At 39.6% G+C, this 24,262-nt stretch overlaps 1 protein-coding gene across 1 annotated transcript in view; it reads right to left on the reverse strand.

Moving 5' to 3' along the window:
- DOCK5 (dedicator of cytokinesis 5) overlaps positions 1 to 24,262 on the reverse strand; it is a 210,921-nt gene that overhangs the window by 37,929 nt on the left and 148,730 nt on the right. The window contains exons 37-44 of the mRNA XM_007938781.1: positions 21,794 to 21,913; positions 19,995 to 20,084; positions 17,564 to 17,668; positions 8,729 to 8,870; positions 5,660 to 5,741; positions 4,806 to 4,890; positions 4,274 to 4,360; positions 1,847 to 2,023 (exon numbers count right to left, since the gene is read on the reverse strand). Coding sequence (XP_007936972.1) covers positions 1,847 to 2,023; positions 4,274 to 4,360; positions 4,806 to 4,890; positions 5,660 to 5,741; positions 8,729 to 8,870; positions 17,564 to 17,668; positions 19,995 to 20,084; positions 21,794 to 21,913 — 888 coding nt within the window. The remainder of the gene's footprint in view (positions 1 to 1,846; positions 2,024 to 4,273; positions 4,361 to 4,805; positions 4,891 to 5,659; positions 5,742 to 8,728; positions 8,871 to 17,563; positions 17,669 to 19,994; positions 20,085 to 21,793; positions 21,914 to 24,262) is intronic.

The following is a 24,262-nucleotide window of genomic DNA, read 5'->3' on the forward strand; positions in this document are numbered from 1 at the left end:
ATAACAAAAACAACAATATATAAAACAACAACATATATATATATATATATATATATATGTATGTATATATGTATATATATGTATGTACATATATATTAAGGAGCTATGATGGCATAATGCCTAAGGCATTTAACTGCTAACTGGCATTCAAACCCACCAGGCACTCCATGGAAGGAAGACTGGGCAATCTACTTCCATAAAGATTTACCACCTCGGAAACCCAAAGGGGTCACTAAGAGTTGGAATCGATTTGTTGGCAGCGAGTTTGGTTTTTTGTTTTTTTTTTAGTATTATGATTTGGGTGAAAGTTTACAGAGCAAATTCACTTTCCATACAGCAGTTCACACACACATTGTCTCCTGACGTTGACTACAACTTACCCCAATGCAATAGCTACCCTCCTGCTTCCTCCTGATAGGTACCTCTTCCCGTCCATCCCTCCATGCACTCCTGCCCTGAGCTGTCTCCCTGTGCATAAACAGCCCTTCTTTTCTCCCATGATTGTTCTCTCCAAGGAGTGTATCTACCTCAGGTAAACGTTCAACTCATATGCCTGTCTTTTGTTTGGCTAGAAGCCACAGGTGTGGGTTCAATTCTAGACCTGAAGTGCAGCTAGAAGCCATAGTCTCAGTGGTTCTACCAGGCTCTATCAGACCAGCAAACTTGGTCTCCCCTGTTTTTTTTTCCCAAATGATTTTGAGTTTTATTCCACATTGTTCTCCCTCTCTATCCACGATCTCCTCCATAGATCCTCCTCTAAGTGGTTGACAGTGGTAGCCAGGCACCATCTACCTCTTCTGGTCTCACAGTTGTATAGGCTGCAGATTGTATGGTGCACCAGTTGCTATGAATAATTGTTTTCATGAATCTTTGGTTTCTTCATTCTTCTTTGCTCTGGATGAGGAGAGGCCCATTGCTGCATCTAAATGGCTGCTTGCAAGTTTTTAAGATCCCAGTTGCTACTTGTCAAAGTAGGAGGTGGAACAATGTTTTGTGTAGTATGTTATGTCAATTGAGCTTGACGTCCCTGTGACTATGGTCCTGAGCCCACAGATTGAGGTTTTTTATTTATATATATATATATATGAACTCTATGCAATGAATTAAAATGTTGTAAGGGCACCTTTCATCTTTTTTTTTTCCCCCCCCAGAATATGTGCCAGATATGACTTACTTGAAAGCTGAAGTAATTTAATTATAGTCTCTGGGCCACCATTTGTTCATATAACCTATAGCATATACAGTCAGGCATGAGGGTGGACTTATTGGAAAACAATTCTAAATAGAGTGTGGCTCTGCCTTCAGAACAAATACTGCTTTATTTCTACCACACCCTGAGTTCTAGGGCCCACCCACTAGCTTTCTTCCTTTCAGGGGAGAGAGAATGAGATAGGGACTAGCAGGTGAAACATTTAGTGGTATATTGGGTCGATCTTCTTTCCATGAGTCTTACTAGGTTGTAGCCTAACAGTGGCTGGGCTGATGTTTACCACTAGCAGGTATGAGGTCGAGAACAACCTTTTCATTAATTCGACCTGTTCATTAATAGAGGTGTATTGTTGATGTTAGGCCCATCAAGCCAATTTTCAACTCATAATGACCCCGTGCAACAGAGTAGAACTGTTCAATAGGGTTTTCTAGATTGTAATCTTTACAGGAACAGACTACCAGGTCTTTCTCCTACAGCCACCCAAAGGCTGAGTTCAAACTGCCAATGTTTCAGTTAGCAGGCAGTTTATTCATCAGAGAAAAGAAACTAATTCATCACCTGCACAGTGCCATGGAGGGAACTATGGAAATACACTGGGCCTGTTGAGTCCTGTGGGGTTCCTGAGACTCAGCCCACCTTTTCATAGTTGGAGTATCCTCCCATGACAGCTGGGTCCACAATGCCATTGAGGAGCATGGAGAGTGGGTGCACAGAGAGGGACCGGTCCCAGGCATGCTGCTGAACACAGTTGCTGATCCTCTCATTGGTAAGCTCCATGGTTTCTATGGCGTTCTCCAAAGGGCTGATTTCCTCCTGAGAGGTGGAAAGCACAGGAGAAGGGCACTTTGCAACTGGAAAGCAAAGACTGGAAAAGGCTTAATTATTCCTTGCAAATGGCATAAATTATTTACCAATCTATAGGAGAGTGAAGTTCTGCTTGTTTATAAGGACACCACACTTGTATGAATTGGTGTTGGTAAGTCGCAAAATAAGCTACTTTTTTTTTTTTTTCCTGGAGATAAGTTACTTCTTGTATAAGGTACAATGATGATCTAAAAACTAGAGCTACAGTAATGATTACTCCTCAGACAAAGCCTCTACAGAAATTCGAGAAGAAAAACCCAGAGCTGAAATAATAGTCCCTGAGTAAAGCTTCTCTGAGATATTTTAGAAGATTAATGACAATGGGACAGCAGAGTATCTTAGCCATTGATACAAAAACGATTAAGATACATGTAATTCATGTCTGGGAGGAGCTTATGGCTTTCGTGGGGACTCAAGATATGTTAAGTCAATATAATGCTGCTGGTAGCTTGTTTGAAATATATCCACAGTGCTATGGGGCACAGAGAAAGGGCATCTAACCCAGCTTGGGTGTTCCAGAGATGCCCTCCTGGAGAAGCTGGTGCCCAAACTGAATATCAACAGGAGTGAGTTAAGCTGAAAGGTGGGACGAGGCATTTTAGGCAGATGACTCAGTGTCATGGAGAATTGAGACAGCATGAATGAGCACAGTCTTTTTTTTTTCTTTTTCACCCAGTTCTTCTGGACTCACAGCAAAAGAGGCAGTTGTTCATGGAGGCAATTAGCTACACATTCCATATCCTCCTCCTATTCCTGACTTCTTTCTCTGTTGCTCTAGGCAAATAAAAGACCAATTGTTGTGCCTTGCATGGCCACTTGCAAACTTTTTTTTTTTTTTTTTTTAAATTTTTATTGTGAAGCGGATTAGTTTTTTCAGAGTCCATAATACAAGGTGGGAGTTGTAGGAGGTAGGGTGGAAGAACCTAATCAATAGGCCCTGCCTGTGTAGGCTTTACACCATAGGCACTGGGGAGCCACTGAGGGGTTTCAGCTCAGAGTGTTATGGTCAGGTTAGGTAAAGAATTCACACTCTAAGGCAGTGAGGAAAATGCACTTGAGAAGACAATTAGGCCTTCTCAAAGGGCACCTAACCCAGCTGAGGCATCCATCAGAGATGAAGGAGGGACCAGACACAGGGTAGTAGTAAGAGGGTTGGAAACAAAGAAAGCAGGTTTAATATTTAGGTGGTAAAACAGGCAGCCTTTTGGGGTAATGAAGAGGGAGGCACCTAGGATGATTGGGGTGGTAGTTCAGTTTGTGTGTCAACTTGGCTGGGCCTGGTTGAGTGGCTGGGCACCTGGATGTACTACTATTCCCTATGATGAGACTGGTAATCAACTCCATGGTGGAATCTACTGTGAGCAGCTGAGTAGCTGCCTTAGGGATGTGGTCTACTTCTTGTATATAAAGAGAAGTCTTGGGGAATGGTCTCTAGCTTATGGCATGCTTGAATCTTGCATGTAGCCATGTCATTGTTCAGCAGTCTGCCATGCTCTGTAGACCTTGGGACTTACAATGGACTTGAATTAATGGCCTGCCATGTGGTTTGGTAACATTGGGACTATGCCATTTTATTTATTGACCTTGTTAGGGCTTGTTAGCCTCAGCAGCCAGCAGCTGTCTGAGTGAAGCGATGACTCTAGCATCAGTGGGCCAGAAGCAAGAGGCTGAGCTAAAGCCCAAGGTCGAGGGGCTTTCACACAGTCCCTAGAGCCTGGCAGTTTGAACTCAGACTTCTAGCCTCCAAACTGTAAGAGAATAAACTCCTGTTTGTTAAGGCCTTCCATTTGTGGTATATTTCTGTCAGAATGGCAGTAGATAACCAGAACAATTGTTGATGTAATTAGCTGAGAATAGAAGAAGAGGAAAGGTTTGGGAGAGAAGAATGTGGAGCAGAAACTGGAAAAGAGGCATTCCAGAAATGTTTGGGGACACCAGCAGGATCACAGAGAAGACAACACTCATTTGGTCATAAAGGAGTCATTCACTGTTGAGTAACCTTTAAGGATTGGTATTGTAACATCAGTTTTATAAAGGAGTTCTATTATACAAGCATGTCTTTTATTTCCCCTTATAAAAATGAAGTTGGCCAGAGGAAGCTGGCCAAGTTAGTGAGAATTGTAGGGGGAATTTAACAAAGGCTGTTACTATATTTGGAGACAGAGAGATTTTTCTGAGTTCCAATTTCAAATGACTCACTGTTGAAATCTGTTTGACTTCGAACCACTTGAGAATCCCAGGAAAGGTATATGCAGTTGTATACGTGGTCCTTTCAATCCACATGCTCTGGTGGAAGAAAGGAAAATATGAATTGCTGTTCCCAGGTAAAAGAGCAAAACCGCCTGACTTAGCTAAATGAGATTTTATTCTCAAATGCCTTCTTAGTAAGTGGGGCAGATGTTTTCATAAAATTTAAGGATTTGGGGTGTTTCCAGCTGAAAGGGAGTATCTTCTCATACCCTCTCACTCTACAGATGGGAAATTGGTGGTCTAGGGAGGGGGGACTCGTCCAAGGTCATGTTCATAGCAGGCCCAGGAGTAGAGCCAGTCTCTGGACTCTCAGTCCAGAGTTTTGCACTGAGATGACGGACTGCTGTCTAGGTAATGAGGACAAGGAGCTCTACTGCTAGGGCTGCCGTCAGTTCTGCTGTACAGGCTGGTTAGGTGGAAGGCCTCCATTTTAGATGCCAACATTTTGTATTGTCTTAGAGGGTAAAAGGGGTGGACTCACAGCAAATTCATTGTCCGGATCCTTTTCTCCTTTCCAGAATGGCCGGGAATATCTGAACTGCTGTACTTCGTTAGCTCTGTAGTAGCTAGGAAAGGACACAGCAATGATGCTGTATTTTCTCTCAGAGCTAAGTACTCCCTGTTCTGACGTCATCTTCCAGTCTGAATTTTACTCATTAAGCTACTAAAACTGAAACAGTCTTCACAGTGAAAGCTTTAGGCAGTGCACAATTTGATTGTATTTCACATTTAAAACATTCCTATAAACCACAGCTCACAACTTGGAATAGTAAATGTATTTACATGTGTAACATCATTTGCTGTATTTTGTATCAGTTTGATCAACCCTGCTAATTTCTTAGGTCAACACAATGAATTATGTTCCTGGGGAGCTCATCAGCCAAGGGGAAGTCAGTGAATGCTTCCCAGTAGAAATAACAGCTGGAGGATCAGACACCTAGGACTAAAACTCCTAATTTCCCTCTGCCTAAAAGAACAAAAGGAGCTCTGGTGGCATAGGGCCTAAGGCACTTGACTGCTAACCAGAAGGCTGGCGGTTCAAACCCACCAGCCGCTCCTTGGAAGGAAGGTTGGGCAATCTATATCCGTAATGATATTGCCTCAGAAACCCAAGGAGGGGTCGTTATGAGTTGGGTCCGACTCGACGGCACAGAACAACAAAACAACAAAGGAACAAAACAAAAAAATCTCTTTGAGGTACTAAGCTCTTAATGTCACTCAAAATGGGATAAACAATAGGTCTTGCAAACTGTAATGAATTTAATGCTTTGTTAATGATATGCTCCTAGACAATGAGTATAAAGGAGACAAGTGTTTTAAAAAGAAACCACTTACTTTAAGATCTGCTCAGGAACTGGTTTGTCTTTGTAGCTGGGCGGTAGGCTCATCACTGGCTTTACAGTGAAGCACTGCATGTCTGAGGAGCTTGTTAAGGAAAGGATGGAGCTGGGGCCATGATGGCTTTGCAAGTAGAAAGCACAACCTGTGTTTCCTGTGTCACAGACAGCAGTAGCACTTTCACCGGTCATTCCCTTTTATCCAAATGCTTGGACTGCACTGAAAATAAGTGTTCTCTTATATATTACCAAAATGCCTTATTAATTCATCAATTCTAGGGCATTTTTGACTAGAAACAACTTGCCATAGCAAAATAAACACCCTAAAAGATAAACCTGTTCTCATTAAGCAGATCCCGACTTCTGGCAAGCCCATGTGTGTGAGAATACAACTGTGCTCCATAGAGGTTTCAATGGCGGATTTTTCAGAAGTAGTTTGCCAGGCCTTTCTGGTGAGGCACCTCTGGGTGGACTAAAATTCCTAACCTTTTGGTCAGCAGCTGAGAGCATAACTTTGTGTACCACCCAGGGCCTCCACCACAAGAAAACAGACATTGATCAAATATCAAGAAGTAGGTGATTAGAAATTGCTTTAAAGGATTATTTTTGGGTAAGCATGCTTATGGAACTGCTAGACTCAGGTAATAGGAATTTCCTGAGTACCATTTGTTTATGGAGCACCATAGCTAGGCACTGTACTAGGTGATTGGAATATGTTATCTCCAATACATACAACAACTTTACAAGATGGATGTTATTAGTTTCCTTTTATAGATAAAGAATCCAAGGCTTTGCGAGCTTAGAAGCCAAGATCACACAACTGGTAAGTGGTGAAGTGACCAGGTAAGTCCTTGTCTGATTTAATGATTGGAATATAGAAATTACTTTCTTCCACCTACACAGATGTACTGTCAACATCTACAGCATTTAAACTAGAGTTTAAAGCACTTGGGTGTAGACATAACAGCGACTCTACTCCTCTTTCTCAAAGGCAAGCCTGCAGACCAACAGTGGCACCCGAATCCCCTGGACTTGTTAAACACACAGAGATGCCAGCACTGCCCTAGAGCCGCTGGATTACCTTCTCTGCAGAGGCTTCCACAGGAATCTTACCTATCATAACATCTGACAAGCACTGGGCTGTGCCTTAATGCTTAGAGTTCACAAAGCATTTTCACATAAAGAAGTATCTCTTATTTTGTTACAATTTTCACAGAAGAGCTATTATGTATTTAAAGAAAATAAATGTATCCTCCCTCAGCTCTGGTAGCATAGTGCCTAAGGCATCTGACTGCTAACCAGAAGGCTGGTGGTTCAAACCCACCAGCTACTCCTTGGAAGACCAGGCAATATACTTCCATAAAGATACCACCTCGGAGGGGTCGATATGAGTTGGAGTTGACTCCATGGCAGTGAGGTGTTTTTTTTTTTTTTTTTTTTTTCCTGGTTCTAGATTATAAAACTGAAGTGTTGGGAAATGAAGCTACTTGGGCAGGGTCACATGACTATGCAAAAATTACTGTGGTCCAGGACCAGGACCCTGACTTGAAATCGAGTTCTTAAAAAACTCTTTGCATTCCCATATGAAGAAGCTCCCCAGTTGTTTCCTGAATCTCTATAACCCCTCAAAAGGAGCTCTGGTAGCTAAGTGCCTAAAGCATCTGGCTGCTAACCAGAAGGTTGGTGGTTTAAACCCATGAGACCCTCTGTGGAAGAAAGACTGGGCAATCTACTTTCCTAAAGATTCACCGCCTCAGAAACCCAATGGGGGTTGCTATGAGTCAAAATTGACTTGATGGCAGTAGGTTTCATTTTTTGGTTTTATAACCCCTCAAAAAAAATTATCTTGGAGAATTTTTCTTCTCTAAGCTTCCACTGGCAGTTAATAGACCACTATTCTCTTCATGTTAGAGGTAGGTTTGTCTACTGATCTGTAGCTGTTTCTCTATAGGTATTTATCAATCTACATCTTTAGTAATGGCTAATATTTATTGAATTTTCACTATGTGCTAGGCATCATTCTAAGTGTTTTACATATATTTACTCACCTCTGGTAGCATAGTGGCTAAGGCACTTGACTGCTAACCAGAAGGCTGATGGTTCAAACCCACCAGCCACTCCTCAGAAGGAAGATGGGGCAATCTATTTCCGTAGTAATACTGCCTTGGAAACCCAAGGAGGGGTCGCTATGAGTCGGGTCCGACTTGACGGCACATAACAACAACAACAACAACAACAATCTTTACAACAATGCTAGGAGGAAGAATTATCATCTGCATTTTAAAAAAACTGAGGCATACAGAAGGAATTTGCCCAAAGTTACACAGTAAGTGATAGAGATGGGACTCCAGAGCCCATTTTTTAATCTACTCTGCCACAACAGCTGTTCATCTATCCACCTCTCTTAGAATACTGTTTGATTTCTTAAGGTCTTTAGTTTAGCCTAAAACACATTAGAAAGTTCTAAAATTAACCTTCTTATGGAGCCACTGGGGTTTTCTTTTTTTAAGCATATAACTGATATTTCAATAAGTCATTATATACTATAAAAAAAGCTATATAACTGTATTCAGAATCCAGAGCAGAAAGTCTATATGCTCCTCAAGATCCCCAAATGATTATAAAATGTACCACTTCATATTCAAGATTTGCTTATCATCTCTTGCCCATTATTACAATGAAACCTGTGGGAGCCAGAATTTGATGGGACTGTCTTGTTTTTCAAGGTCTTGCAAATTTTCTGCCTTTGACAGGGGGCAGTCTTAACCACTTTTCTAACACTATTAGTGGAAGATATTTGAGTTTTTCTTCTCTGATAGGTTTCTGCCTTACACAGTTTCGAGCTTTCACAGGTTTTACTACAGTTCATAACAACCAGCTAAGGACATTAGGGTTTGAAGATTTAACATGAAATGGGAAACTGAGTCAGAACAGTTACATGAGTGACCTGAGGACATCAAACATATCTACATGCATAAAAGGGACTTCAATCCTTAGCTTCTCTGGTTTAGCTGGTGCTCTACAAGGTCCCAGAGCCTCTGGCCATGTTTCCAGTTGGCAAGGATACACTGCTTTGGGGAGGACTTGATGTCCTCTCCAGGAGGAGTGGTGCTGGTCATCTTCTCAGCATTGGGGAACTGGGTCAGTAACCTCAGGCTGAAGTCTTCTCGTCTCTCATACTCCTTCCCCCGGTAGATGAAGATTTTATTCTACGGGTCAGAGACAAAAAAGTAATCATTAACTATGAAGAAGGGCAGGCAACTGAAGATCTTGGTACTGAAGAAGCCACTGCTCCCCAGTCAAAGTTTAATCCACCATTAAGTCTCATTGAATATCTATTACATGTCCAGCAACAACCATCATACATGATCTTTGATAAGTGCTTGTGGTTTATTTGCAGACTTAAGTCACAGCCAGGTGCAGTGCTACTACTCATAGTGTGGTCTGTGGACCACAGCAGTCTGCAAATGGCCTGTGTGGATCTTTAAGGAAATAAGAAGTTTGTGCCCCAATGTAAATCAACTACATCACTGGGCATGATGTTTCATTCATGTTGACAATTTTCTCATGGTGAAACTTTCTCTCCCAGAAAAGGCACTGTGTTTACATTATGCATACAAGCTCCTTATCTCATCATAATCCAGGAACAGTTTGTGGACCAGCACTTGGAATGGCACTTCCTCAGAGAGCATGACACTACCAAAAGAATCCACATGTCTTCCGATATAGTGACGTAGTTAACAGCATGGTACATGTAACAAACAGTTTAAAGTAACCTCTAGCTAATCCTGAAAATCCATTGTGGATGGCAACAGTTTAAAAGAAAATAACCACATTAAATTTTAGAAGTCCTCAATTCCAAAACATAGTTTTTTGCAAAATGGGGATTTTGTGTGTGTGCATGTGTGTGTTTCTAAACAAATGGTGTAAAAGAAATTTCCTAGCCCCAGGCATGGGAGTAATTTGTCTCACAGTTGTTGTTACCTGTGCAAGTGCAAGTTCAGCCCTGTTTTGAAGGGATGTGCTCATCTGATCATCTCAAGATGAGTAGTTTGCATTGACAGTCCCACATGATTCATTTTTAAGTAATGTACATATGTTGTTGTTGTTATTTGCCATTCGAGTCAGACCCAACTCATAGCGACACCTCCTTGGGTTTCCGAGGTGGTATCACTACAGAAGTAGATTGCCCAACCTTTCTTCCAAGAAGTGGCTGGTGGGTTTGAACTGCCAGCCTTCTGGTTAGCAGTCAAGTGCCTTAGGCACTATGGTACCAGAGCTCCTATGTACATATGTAGTCTTATATAATGTTCTTAAAAATCATTTTCCTCCCCCCAAAGAAAAAAACACTTGTCCATTCATATCATAGGTATTTATTGATGAGGGTACTGATTTTCTGTTTAGGGTGATGATGGTTGCACAACATGATGAATGTAATGAATGTCAGTAATTTGCAGACTTAAAATTGTTAACATACCAAGTGTTTTGTTATATGTATTTTACCACAATAAAATTAATTTTCAAAAAACCAAATAGTAGATATGCTAGACTCTAGAGATACAGTAGTGACCCTGCTCTCATAAAACTTACTTTTTAAAGCATTCAAGAATTACTGCTTTTTGTAAGGATGATTCTTATAGACATAGCAGATGAGTGAAAAAAAAAATCTTACTTTCTAGTGGAGGGAAATAAAAAACAAGAAAACAAATTAGTAAACATGATAATTGTAGCTAATAAAAACTCTGAGAAGACAAGACGCCTCTAGACAAAACACTGAAGTCAGTAAAAATTGCCAGTTCTTTTGGAATAGATCATAAAAATTTTCCAAGCTGGGAAAGATCTATGTGACTGATTCAGGCATTATGAAATTCCATCACTGAGGCAAAACTGTTGTTGGCAAGAGATCAGAGTATAATAAAATGCTAATTGTATGACACAGACAATAATTGTGAAAGGAATCAGAGAAGCAGAGTCAGTATGAACTAGCTTGAATGGAAACAGAAGGCCTCAAGGAAGACAGGGCCTTCATTAGGCCTAGATGAATGGACAGGTTAAAGGGAGGTAAATAGAAGAAAAGGAGCTCTGGTAGCATAGTGCCTAAGGCACTTGACTGCTAACCAGAAGTCTGGCGGTTCAAACCCACCAGTCTCTCCTCTGAAGGAAGGCTGGGCAATCTACTTCTGTAGTGATACTGTCTTGGAAACCCAAGGAGGGGTCACTATGAGTCAGGTCCAACTTGACGGCACATAACAACAACAACAAAAGAGGGGAGAGAATATCAGGTATGATACATGAAAGAATAAGGCCCAGAGGCATAATTTACAGTGTTCAGGCAAAAGAAATAAGCTTGGGCTGGTAGGAAGGGCCAGAGTATGAAAGGCCTTGGAAGGCAGGCAGAATTTCAAGGCCTGGGGAATCACTGGAGGTTGGAAGGAGGGAGAATATGACAGAAGAAGTGCTTTGGACAACCTAATGGGATGTTGGAGTATATGTCTAACTGAAGGGATCTGAGTGAAAGGAGAAGTAATAGGATTTGGGGTTTGACTTATGTGACAGGCAAAGAAGATGGGGAGAGTCAACTGATTCTGAGATTACTGGTCTTGTAGGAGGAAGGCAATGGTGCCATTGATAGAAACAGAGAAGAGAAAGACTTGGTTGGGGTTCTATATATTCTAAGTGAAAGGAAATGGTGCATAAGGAAAAGCATTTAGATTCTACTGTTTATTAGGATTTTGTACTTTTTCAGTACATTTTAACAACATGTAATATCCACAAACTAGTTTATAGTTTATAAAGCCTTCCCATATGTTATTTATTTAATTCTCAAAACCACCCTGTGATGTGGTTTTATATCTGTAACTTGAAAAGAAAACCAAGACTCAGGCAAAATCACACAGCACTCAGCAGATGATTTAGACTCCAATTATTTCAACTTAAAAGTCAAGTGTTCTAGATGTTTGCCGTAGGACTTCTGGTAAGACGGAGGACTAGGTAAACAAGTGACACAGACCACTTCAACAAAGAAAAGAAAAACCAATTGACAGAGATATAGAAGATAATCCTGGAGCCCTGAGCTTTGAAAGGAATTATGCAGAAATTAATTAGGCACCAACTAGTGGAAAAACCTGAACGAAAACAGTGAGTACAGTGATGGTCGGAGCTGCGGACTGTTGTCAGCTACTCTGATGGGACCAACAGCCTGAATATTTCCAAGTGGTGTTGGGACCTGAGAATTGACCTAAAGATCAGCCCTGGTCACCAAAGGCTGCAGGGACGACTGCGCTGGTGGCCTATGACTAGGAAGGGAAACAGCAAGGAGGGAGACAACCTGACCTGTTGACTTTCCACTGTCCGGAGCACGCAAACATTTTGATTGTTTACATGAGGCAGCCATTTTGGATATTTAAAGTGACTGAGAGTGCAGCCATTTTGAATCTTTACAAGTGGCAACCATTTTGGATTTTAAAGTGATAGCACTCTCATTCGGATTTCAGGGACCTAAGAATAGACTCTGTTTGCCAAGTAGTCAGGGACATATGAGGGGGTGACAACAGGAAAGGAGATAGGTGGTGAGTGTATAAGTGCTGTCAACTAGCAAATAGAGGAGCACAGTACCCTGCTTGCATAGATAACATACAAACAAAACAAAGAAAATGAAAATTGTGGGCAAGTCACTCCAACATACAATCACCAATTAAATATAAACACAAAAACGTCATAATGCCTTGGAGACAACAGAGCATCACAGTCCACACAAAGAAACAAGATAGAGCAGGAGAAACAAGGGACCAGGATACAGACCCAAAATACATCCCTGAAGAAGACACAGCACTGGAACTCCCTGATAAGGAATTCAAAACAATTATATTTAGGCATCTTCAACAAACTGAGAGACAGATCAAGGAAAACACAGAGAAAGTGCTAGAACAATTTTGAAAGACAATACAAGAACAAAATGACAAAATAAAAAAAAAATTAGAAATGATACAAAATCTACACATAGAAATCCAAAAGATTAATACTAAATTTTCAGAAAATAGGTAACACATTGAATGGGCAAAGGAGTAGAATTGATGCAGTGGAAGACAGAATTAATGTGATTGAAGACAAATATCTGTATACTTCTTTGGAAAGGGATCAATCAGAAAAAAGATCAAAACAAAATGAAGAAACCCTAAGGTTCTTATGGGAGACAAACAAAAAAAAGAAACAACCTATAAGTAATAGGAATTCCAGAACAGGAAGAGAAAAATGAAACCACTGAGAAAACTGTCCAAGATTTGTTGGAGGAGAACTTCCCTGATAGGATGAAAGATGAGAATATATCCATTCAGGAAGTCCAACGAACCCCAAACAGGATAGACCCCAAAAGAAAAACACCAAGACACATCATCATCAAACTCACCAAAACCAAAGACAAACAAAGAATCACAAGAGCAGCATGGGAAAAACAAAAAGTTACCCACAAGGGGCAACCAATAAGACTAAGCTCAGATTTCTCAAAAGAAACCATGCAGGAGAGAAGACAATGGGATGGTATAATATAAAACACTGAAAGAGAAAAATTTCCAACCAAGAATTATGTACCCAGCAAAACTGTCCCTCAAATATGATGGTGAAATCAGGACATTTCCAGATAAGCAGAAATTACGGGAATTTGTTAAAACCAGACCAACCTTACAAGAGATGCTAAAGGAAGCCCTTTGGACAGATAATCAACAACCAACAATAACTGACCACTAACATACATGATGATATAACCCAGAAACCAACCCAGCTATGGAAGTATCCAAAGTAAAGAAGCCTGCAAGATTGTAAACAGGGACCCAGAGACACCAACTGACAAATAAGGACAACTACAAACCAAAAAGAGGGAAAACACTGTGTTGTTACAGAATTTCTAGATGGTTGGGAAGTCAAGACAACTACAAGATGGAACAGATGGTTCTAAACTTGGGAAGAAAACTATAAATCACAGGGTAACCTTAAAGAAAAATGATATACCTTCACATCAAAAAAGAGAACCAGCATAAATATTCAGCAAATACTAAAACAACAGCAATGAAGGAAGTGATAACACGATTCATAAAATGAGCTCAGCATAGAAAATTATATGGAAGAAAGAAATCAACACCACGAAAAAGCACATAATAAAAATGACAGCAACAAATTCATATTTGCCGATAATTACATTATCTGACAAGGGACTTATCTCTAAGATTTATAGCGGAAGAGTGGATGACCAAACTATGGTACATACATACACATAATGGAATGCCTTGCAGCACTAAAGAATGTAGAGTCTGCAAAAGACTGCATAAAATGGATGAACTTGGAGGACATTATGCTGAGTGACGTAAGTCAATCACAGAAGGACAAATATAGTATCAATTCATTGTTGTGGAAGGTCAAGGAAAGGTTTATAATATGGAGGGACACTTTCTTTGTTGGTTGCCAGGGGTGGGAGGGAACACTGCAAAAAAAAATTGCATTGACCCATGTCACTTTAGTTTTGTGTATTTCACTATACATAAACTATATTTAAATAAAATGTATTAAAAAAATGTCAAGTGTTCTTGTTTTCACTGAACCACTGCTGTCTTCTTTACATCTGTCATTTGAGGTGACACTCAAAATAGTAATATGTAACAGGTAAAAGTAAAACAGTTGTTGTGTCAATTCCAACTCATGTGTTTCATAGAACTGTGTGCTCCATATGGTTGTCAATGGCTGTGATTTTGCAGAAATAATCACCAGGTCTTTCTTTTGAGGCATGCCTAGATGAATTCAAACCACCAACCTTTTGGATAGTAGCTAAACACTTAATCATTTGTGCCACCCAAACCCATCGTCATGGAGTCAATTTTTACTTACAGCAACCTTGTAGGACAGACCAGAACTGCCTCATAGGGTTTCCAAGACTGTAAATCTTTACAGAAGCAGAATGTCACATTTTTTTTCCACAAAGGGGCTGGTGAGTTTAAACTGCAACCTTTCAATTAGCCACATAGAAACTCCTATATAACAAGTTGTTATTGTTGTTAGGTGCTTTCAAGTCGATTTCAACTCATAGTGACACCATGTGACAGAGTAGAACTGCGCCCATAGGGTTTTTTAGGCTGTAATCTTTAGGGGAGCAAACTGCTAGATTTCTCCTGTGGAGCAGTTGGGTAGCTTCGAAACACCAACCTATTTTAGTTAGCAGCCGAGTGCTTAGCTATTGTGCCACCAACGGTCCTAATTATAACATGTAGGGTAGGCTTGAATATCATCCTATCATGACTGGGATTCCCAGTTTAATAGCAAAGCTAAGACAGAAACTTCCACAAACCTCCCTCCCAAATGCTCTTATTTCTTTCCACTATTCTTTCTCCCTAGGCCATCTCATCCACAACCATGGTTTCAACTACATGTAATTAAATTTTTTTTCATTAATATATTTTTTTGAGCCTAGAACTTTCCTTTGCGTTCCAGACCCATACACCAAATTGCTTACTAACATCTTTTGGTTGTTCCAAATTTACCTCACATTGAGTATGTCCAAAGTTAGACTTTTATAAACAGCTTATAAAGATCTCAAAGGCTCTGTACACTCTGGTCCCATTACTTGTCTGATCCCCATTCTCCTACTTGTTCTCTTGTTCATGCTTCTCTAGCCTCAGGGCCTCTGAACCTCCTGATCTCACTGTCTGAGATTTCCAGTCTTCTAGATAGCTAATGGCTTGTTCTCTCACTTTTGCTGTTGTTTTTGCTCAACTATCACTTTCTCACTGAAGTCTTTCCTGTGTGCCCTTTTTAAAATCCCATTTCCCACCCTTGCCTCTCTATCTTCTCTGATTCATTTTTCTCCATAATACTTACTGTTTACATTACATGAAGCACTGTTCTACACCATCTGATAATACTATTTAATTTTTTTTTTAGTCTTAATCAGCTACTTTGGACATAGCCCTTCAAGTTAGAATATAAGCTCCATAATTTCAAGGGCATTGGTTTGTTTTCTGCCTTTATTAAAACAGACATAGTAACAGGAGGCAAGTGAATATTTATTCAGTGAATGGATTCATTCTCTCCTCCATGACTCTGTCCTTTCCCAGTACTGCTGTCTTAGGGAATGAAGTCCCCAACCCTATAATTATACAGCCCAGGAACCTAGGAGTCATTTGTGATATCTCTTTCTTCCTCTCTCAGTTATCCAATCAATCATCAAATGCTATTTGACTTCATTACTGTAACTGTTCTACTTCTCTCTAAAGCCACCACTATCATCTGTCGAACTGTCATCTCTTACCCAAGTACCTTGCAATAGTCTCTTCCTGGTCTATCTATACAGGGCCTACCATCCATTCTCCATACCAAAGTCAGATGATCTTCCCAGCAGGCTCCCCACTGCTCTCAGGAAGCACGTAAGACAGCCAGCTCTCTCTGTTCCAGCTGCACTGGCCTGCTTTCATTCCCCAACACTTCCAAGCTCTTGCCTTCTGTTTCTTCTGTCTGGAACATTTGTTTCTATCCTCTTTACCTCAACTCTCAGTTCACTTTTCATATTGTAGCTGAAGCATAAAGTTCCTGGACATCTTTCAGGATTTTTTTTTTTTTTAAGAAACGAAGGTATACATATATTACATACAGTAAAATCTACCCTGTTTAGTGTATATTTCTGAGAGCTTTAACTACTGTAACCATGACCACAATCAAGGTATAAAACAGTTTCATCACTGCCAAAAATCTCCCCATGCCCCTCTGTAGCTCAACGTACCCTCCATTCACAGACATCTGCTGATCTGTTTTCTGTCTTTATGGTGTTGCCTTGGAAAGAATGTCATATAAATAAAATCATGGTGTATGTAGCCTTTTAAGTGTAAGTTCTTTCACTTAGTAAAATGCATTTATAACTCTTCCATGTGGCTGTATATATCTAGAGTCCACAGCTTATTACTATTGAGTAGTATTCCATGGATATACCACAGTTTATTACACTTCAGGAGTGTCTGGGTGGTGTCAACAGTTAAAATGCTTGGCTGCTAACTGAAAGATTGAAAGTTCAAGTCTATTCATAGGCACCTCAGAACTAAGGCCTGAAGATTTACTACCAAAAAATCAGAGATTAAAAACCCTATGGAGCACAGTTCTACTTTGACACACCTGGGGATGCCATGAGTTTCTTTGGTTACTGTGAATAAAGCTGCTATAAACATTTACATACAGGTTTTTGTGTGAATGATAGCTTTTTATTTCACTTGGGCAAATATTCCCTGATTACAGACTCTTACCAATGCCAAATACCTTTTTTGGTCACTTTTTAATTTTACATTGTTTCTATAATTATTTCATTAACATCTCCCCCATTAGGCTGGCAAATCAATGAGGGCAGGGACTGTTTGATTATAATTAGAAGTGTATTTCCACTTTTTTTTCACTGTAAAATTAATATCACATTGTAGGAAATTTTCAGAAAAAAATATCATCCTTCTTTTCAGTTACAACAAAACTTTTATTTTTGTGAAACTCTTTCACTCTTGTCCTTGGGATATTTGCTCTCAAATTAGCTCTGGCCAGAAATAAAATAAGTGACTAAATACATCAATCCAGTTTTCTTCAGCTTGACCTCTAGCAGCAGACTAGTGGAGGGGATAGTTCTGTTTTTCCCTTTTCATCCCACCTGGGAAAAGTCATTTTACTAAAGGTCTGCCAGAATATCAGTGGTGTCCAGGGGTGTAGGGTGAGGAGAAGGGGAGAGTCCAGCAGCACAGGAAGTGGTTTCCCTCCCAAACCTCCCACAGTGAGAACACAGGTCGGCAGCTGCTCACACATTCCTGCCCATCTGGAAAAAAGATGAACACATTTCCTCTTTCAGACTACAGGGCTTAATGGCTTTGTAGACCACCCTCAGATTTCTTACCCGCAGGAAAGAAGGAAAGCCCTGTCCATAGTATCCAACAGCAAAGTATTCAGGCTGAGGCCTCATTGCCTTAATGATGTTCTCATAAAATGAGGCTCTTTTTTTCTGAAAACAAAAGAAGACATTCCACTGGAAGGTTACAAGGATGTTGTTGGGAAAAAAGGTCAGACTCTTTGCTTTGCTGTTTCCAATGTAACACAAAGAAATGAAAGATCTTTGGAAAATATCTTGTGGGCAGAAGTGTTATCCTTTCCTTGGATCTAGGGCTTTGAACAAGTTCTTCTGGTTCAGTCATAGCCAACAAAGTGAAACTGGACTGGATCTGAATTTGTAAAATGTAGATGTATCAGAACAATAACCAGAACAGGAAAGATTATAGATTGACACCCTGTTAAAAACTTAATCTCCCTCTTAGAAAACAAGGGCAATGCATAGCAATCAAATCTCTTGACCGACAGAGTCAGAAACAGTGATGCCTGGTTCAAAGATAGCAGCCAACTGTGTCACTTTGAATGTGTGTCACTCTCCACAGTTCTGGCCATAATCCACTCTCCCCCATTGGGCTCCTGAAAGTGCTCACTAGAACTCTTCCGAGTCTCCCTTTCCAGGGCTTCAAGTCATAATTTTTATTTTTCCCTTTCAGATTATCATTCTCGTACACCCACATTTTATAAATTCAGGACTGTTTTGATATCACTGTGTTGCCCATGACAGAACCAGTTCACAATGGTTCAAATCCCTAATTGGATCAGAGGTTCTGGACCCAGGGTCTAGGAATCAGCCTTAGAGGATCTGTGGGCTCCTAAACTGTGTGCAAAATTATATGCATGTGCTATCTGTGTAGGGAGGCTATGCAGAGTTTTCACCAGTTTCTCCAAAGAGGCTCAGGACCCCTAAAGGTTAAGAAGCACTTTCTGAGTTCATGGAAGGTGGCTGCCCTTTCCTAGAGATACACGGGAGAAGAAATGAACTTTCCAATTCATGCAGGTGGTTTGAATTCAAGTAACTGGTTCAGGTCTAAGTGCCCAGAAGGTTGTGGTGATGTTTTGTTTTCTAATATTTGGTACCACCCCATATCTCCAATTCTTTACAAGGGGGGTAGACTTCCAGATAGGACTCATAGTTAGAGCCAGCATTAAAGAAAGCAAAGCAGGTATCTGAGGGGTTTTGAGGGATGCCCCTAAACCCCTCTCAAAGTCTTCTCACAGTGGCTACCCACTGCAATCAAGTCAATTCTGACTCATAGCAAACCCCACTGGGTTTCCAAGGCCATAAGTCTTTACGGAAGTCAACTGCCTCCATCTTCCTCCTGTGGAGTGACTGATGGGTACAAACTGCCATCCTCTAGTTAGCAGCCCAATGCCTTAACCACAACGCTACCAGAGTTCCTTCTTACACTGGTTAGCATGCCTAATAAAGAATAAACCTGGGTCAAGTTCATTGTCAGAATATTTTCTTGGAAGGGAACATTTTACATTACTAACATCTCAGTTCAATTTAGTTCATGAAATTAATAAGTGAATTTTTTTATGATGGCAGGAGCTGGTCCAGTAGACTGGTCCTTTTTTTTTTCCCCCCAAAGTCATCTTGGTAAGTATCTCTTCAAATAAATTATTACATGAAAACCTAGAACTGAACTTTGATTATTTCTCAACTAAAAATTATCAAATAAATGAATAAAAATGATCAAATGTAATATTTTGTTTTTGTCTGTCACTGGGCATTTAGAGGCCATTTTTATTTTATTGTTTTTATATAGCTGACCAGTGCCTGCAACTAAGTGTTATACACAAGTAAAAGAACAACCCAGTGGCAGTTATGAGAAGGAAGAAGGCAAAAAAAAAAAAAAAAAAAATCAGGATCTACCAGAAGCATGTTACAACATCTTATGAAGATGTGCACATTGGCACTCTTAGAAAAACAAACCAAGGCTCAAAATGAGTAGTTTATTCACTTAGCAGGGCCATGTAGTTGTGAACCACACAGCAAGTAACTTTTTTCAGTGAACAGAAGATGTCAGAGAACATCTGAAACATGGACAGTATTAATGGAAGCCAGAGTGAATAAGAGATTGAAAAGGAGATGGGCCAGGAAATGGCCAGAGAGAACAAACAGTACCAAAAAGAAATACAGGGCTGTAGAGAGGGATCCTGAGGAATGCTGGGGAAAGCTCTACCCAAGCCACTATTATTCCGAGGTTCTATTCTACCACCCCTTTGGGGCAAAGCCTATTCCATAGTCTTGAACTTTCCATCAAGGATAGCCTAGAAGAATAATGATAAAATCTTTGGATTACATCTTTTTTCTAAAATTGATTTTTTCATTTTTATTTCACGCAAGGTTTACTTTTCAATTTTAGAAACTTTTTAGAAGCTTAACATTCCCTCTCTCCTCCCTCCCCTCCCCTCCCCTCACATTGGCCCAGACTCACCAGGAGATTGCCAAGGCCCTCGTAGTCAAATACTTTGCTTTCATAAGTTTCGGCCAACTCTTTGCTCAGTTTGATTGCCTTCTCCCACATCTTCAGTAAAACAAAAGTAGGGTTAAAAGTGGAGAACAAAGCAGCCATTGATCCAGCTGCAAAATTCATTTGAAAGAATCAATGGGAAAAAGTAAGTAGTCAGGTGGGTTGAATTTCTTTGGATGTGCCTGGCTTATTACATTCTTGCATCATTTAAACCTTTTCTTCTGACAACATAAAGCTGCTACATCTGGGCTGCTTTGCCAGAGAGCATTTTCCTGTGTTTCTGTCTTTAAGAACATAAAGAACACTACGTGTCTCAAAACAAAGCAATATTGAGTTCAAAAGCAAAGGACTGAAGACAATTGAATATAGAGAAAAACCAGTTCCAAAGCCTAGGTCCCCAGAGAGCAAGAACATCTTGGACCAGAAAGGAAGTTGGTGTGGGACTCTGGTTCTGGGTTTGTGTATATGTGTAAATGGGTTATTTGAGAAGATGAAAGACAAGCTAACCCTACTATGTGTTTCCCATTTAGGGTATTGTTTCCTATTTCTACCTAAACTGTCTTAGGTTCACTAAGCTCTCTCAGTAAAATAATTTTTGGAAATACCTTATAGTATTTATGAACATGTAAGTTACAGACTAATACACATATCTGGTGTCTGAGGCTAGCATCCCAGATTTAGCCCTTCTAGTCATTCTGAGATTTCATAAAACGTCTCTTAAATCAGTTGCCATAAAGTGGACTCCAAACTCATGGTGACTCCATGTGTGTTAGAGTAGAACTATGCTCCCCAGGATTTTCAATGACGAATTTTTCAGAAGTAGATCACTAGTCCTTTCTTCCAAGGTGCCTCTGAATGGACTTGAACCTCTAACCTTTCTTCTGCTAGTTGTCAAGTGTGTTAACCATTTGTACCACCCAGTGACTTGAAAATGTGTCTTAGATGAGTAGTATTAAAAATGCACCATCTAGTAATTTCCTATTTCATTCTTGTTAATAAGGTGCTATGTTCCATTGCCACTGGCTGTGCAAGGAATGTATGTGCAGTTCACAAGCAATGATAAAACATATTAAATTGATAAACTTTTGAGATCATTATTCGATAGTATTTCCTCTTCTGAAATTTCAGGGTATTTATCACTAAATTATAAAAAAGGTTCTAAGATGTACCATATGAAAACCACTCCTGATCAGCTAGGTAAGGTGGAAGAAGCCAGATAGCAACATCGTCGGACTCAAGTTAGTAGCCCACCCAAGTTCCCTCCTCTTCTCATGAAATGCTAAGTTATATAAGAGAAAAAGAAGACAATCTAAGTCTTCCACCTGGAAATGCCCAGAGACTCCACGACTTTTTGGCCCAGTTCTTATGTTTATTTTACCTTCTGGCAAGGTAATTTAGGCAATTAGGTTGCTTGTTATCTACAGTCTATAGTGTCAGGCAGTAGTGACTTGGTGTGTACCAGGCGCTAACCCAAATCTCTTGAGGATGCATAGCAAAGATGATGATACCATGCCTGGCCATCATCAGTATTTTAAATGTAAAATTATGGTACTTGAAACTGGGGCTCTGAGCTGCCTGTTGTATTCTCCTTTAGGCTAAGTGTCCCAAAGGTAACTGATCTTTATTACCTTTCAAACCTTAATCTATGCATTCATTTTCTCTCCCATCTAAGGTTCAGAATTCAAAGACACACAAGGGGTTAATAAAAAAAACAAGTCATTTTCCTCTTCCCTCAGTACAAAAACAAACAACCCAACACTCACTTTGCCTTTGTCAAAATATGCTATGATTTCTTGATAAAGCTTCTCTTTAAGCTCTTGCTGGGTATAAACATAATAACTGTCCCTCTGAAGCAAATGGGGTACACAGGGCTTGTCAGACCACTAAAAAAAAAAAGAGAGAGATACATTAATATAATAAACATTTGGTTAAAAAAGATTAGGGAAATATTATATATAAATATGTATGTATAAAAATGACTCATTCATATTTTATCTTATTTATTAAACACAAAAATCACACACACACACACACACACACCATCTCCCAAACAAATATCAAATCTAAAGGAGATTGGCATAACATAGTGCACAAAGACATTGTTCTACATCCTACTTTGGTGAGTAGTGACTGGGGTCTTAAAAGCTTGCGATCAGCCATCTAAGGTGCCACTACTATTCTCTCCTCATCCGAAGCAAAGAAAATCAAAAGATGCATAGAAATAATTAATCCAAGGGACTAGCAGACCATGTGAACCTCAGCCTCCATGACCCTGAGACCAGAAGAACTAGATGGTGCCCAGCTACTACTGACAACTACTCTGAAAGGGATGACAATAAGAGATCCTGGATAGAGTAGGAGAAAAATGTGGAGCAAACCTCAAAATAATAAAAAAGATCAGGCTTACTGGTCTGATAGAGATGGTTACAACTCCCAAGACTATGGTCCTTAGTCATCCTTTAGGCCTGGAACTGAACTCACACCCATGGCTCAACTTTCAACCAAATAATAGACAGGCCTGAGGTGAACAATAATACCAGGGTGCTATGCATTCCTTAGATCAATCAAACATAAGGGGTGAAAAGGGCAGCATTCACCCAGGGATAAAGCTGAGAAGTCAGAAATGAATAGGAAAGAAAGACAAAGGGAAATGGTAACCATAGAGAGGAAGTGGGGAGAGTGCTGTTACATTATAGGGATTGCAATCAATGTCATGAAACAAAATGTGTATGAACTGTTGAATGGAAAACTTATTCTATAAACTTTCACTGAAATCACAATAAAAAGTTAAAAAAAAAGTCTAACACAGAAACACTAGAGGCATTCCCATGAAAATCAACCAAATGACTACTCTATTGAAGGTATCATTAATACAATCCAATAAAAGAAAATTAGAAATACATAAAAATGAGAAGAGGTAAACTATCATTATTTGCAACTAATAAAATTGTATTTCTTGGTATCCAAGGAAGTTAAATTAAAATCCATATAAATAATAAAAGAAAAAAAAAAAAAACTCACTGTCATTGAGTCGATTCCAACTCATAGCAAACCCATTTGGATTTCTGAGGAAGTAAATCTTTAAAGAAGTATATCTCCCACTCTAGAACTATTAATTTCTAAACGTATTAATTTTTTATCTCTCTAAAAGAAGTTAATAGAGGGATAAAAATTAATACATTTAGAAACTAATAGTTCTAAGATAGACAGACAAGTAGTTGAAAATCACACACAGATGACAGACAAATAAGACTCCAACAAAAATAAATCCAAGAAAATAAAATATTTAGGAGTTAATGTAATAAGGAATATGCCAGACTTGTATGTGGAAAACCTTAAAATATGGCGGGCACAAAGCAGACTGGAACAAATGAAAAGTCATACCATGTTTTCAGATAAGAAAACATGAAAATTCTCACTAAATTACTTTTAAAATTTCATAATTCCAAAGTTCACATGGAGAAAAAAAATAGGTAGGAAAACGCTGAAAAACAAAAGCAATGAGAAATAAATACTATATCATAAAACATACCATAAAAATTAGTAATTCAAAAGAGTGTGGTACTGGTCTATGAACAAATAGAGACCCATGCAATAGCATATAAAATCTAGAAAGAGAACACCTGCTAATATACGAATTTAGTACATAATAAAGATAGTGTCTCATACCACTGAGCAGCTATCTAGGGGAGAACGTTAGACCCACATTTCATACCTTACACCAAATACCATAAAAATACCAAACCTGGAATGTTTACAAGTGGCAACCATTTTGGATTTTAAAGTGATAGCATTCCCATTCAGATTCCAGGGACCTAAGAACAGGCTCTGTTTACCAGGGTCGGTAAGGACATACAAGAGGCTGACAAAGGAAAAGAGACAGGTGGTGAGTGAATAAGTGCTGTCAACTAGTGAATAGAGGAGCACAGCACAGTACCCTGCCTGTATAGATAATAAACAAACAAAATAAAGAAAATGAAAATTGTGGGCAAGTCACTCCAACATACAATCACCAATTAAATATAAACACAAAAATGTCTCAATGCCTCGGAGACAACAAAGCATCACAGTCCACACAAAGAAGCAAGATAAAGCAGGAGAAACAAGGGACCAGGATACAGATCCAAAACACATCCCTGAGGAAGACGCAGCACTGGAACTCCCTGATAAGGAATTCAAAAGAATTATATTTAGGTTATCTTCAAAGGATTGAGAGACAGATCAAGGAAAAC

This window comes from Orycteropus afer, unplaced genomic scaffold, assembly GCF_000298275.1.
Source record: "Orycteropus afer afer isolate SDZICR_OR568_19922 unplaced genomic scaffold, OryAfe1.0 scaffold00053, whole genome shotgun sequence".
NCBI lineage: Eukaryota > Metazoa > Chordata > Mammalia > Tubulidentata > Orycteropodidae > Orycteropus > Orycteropus afer.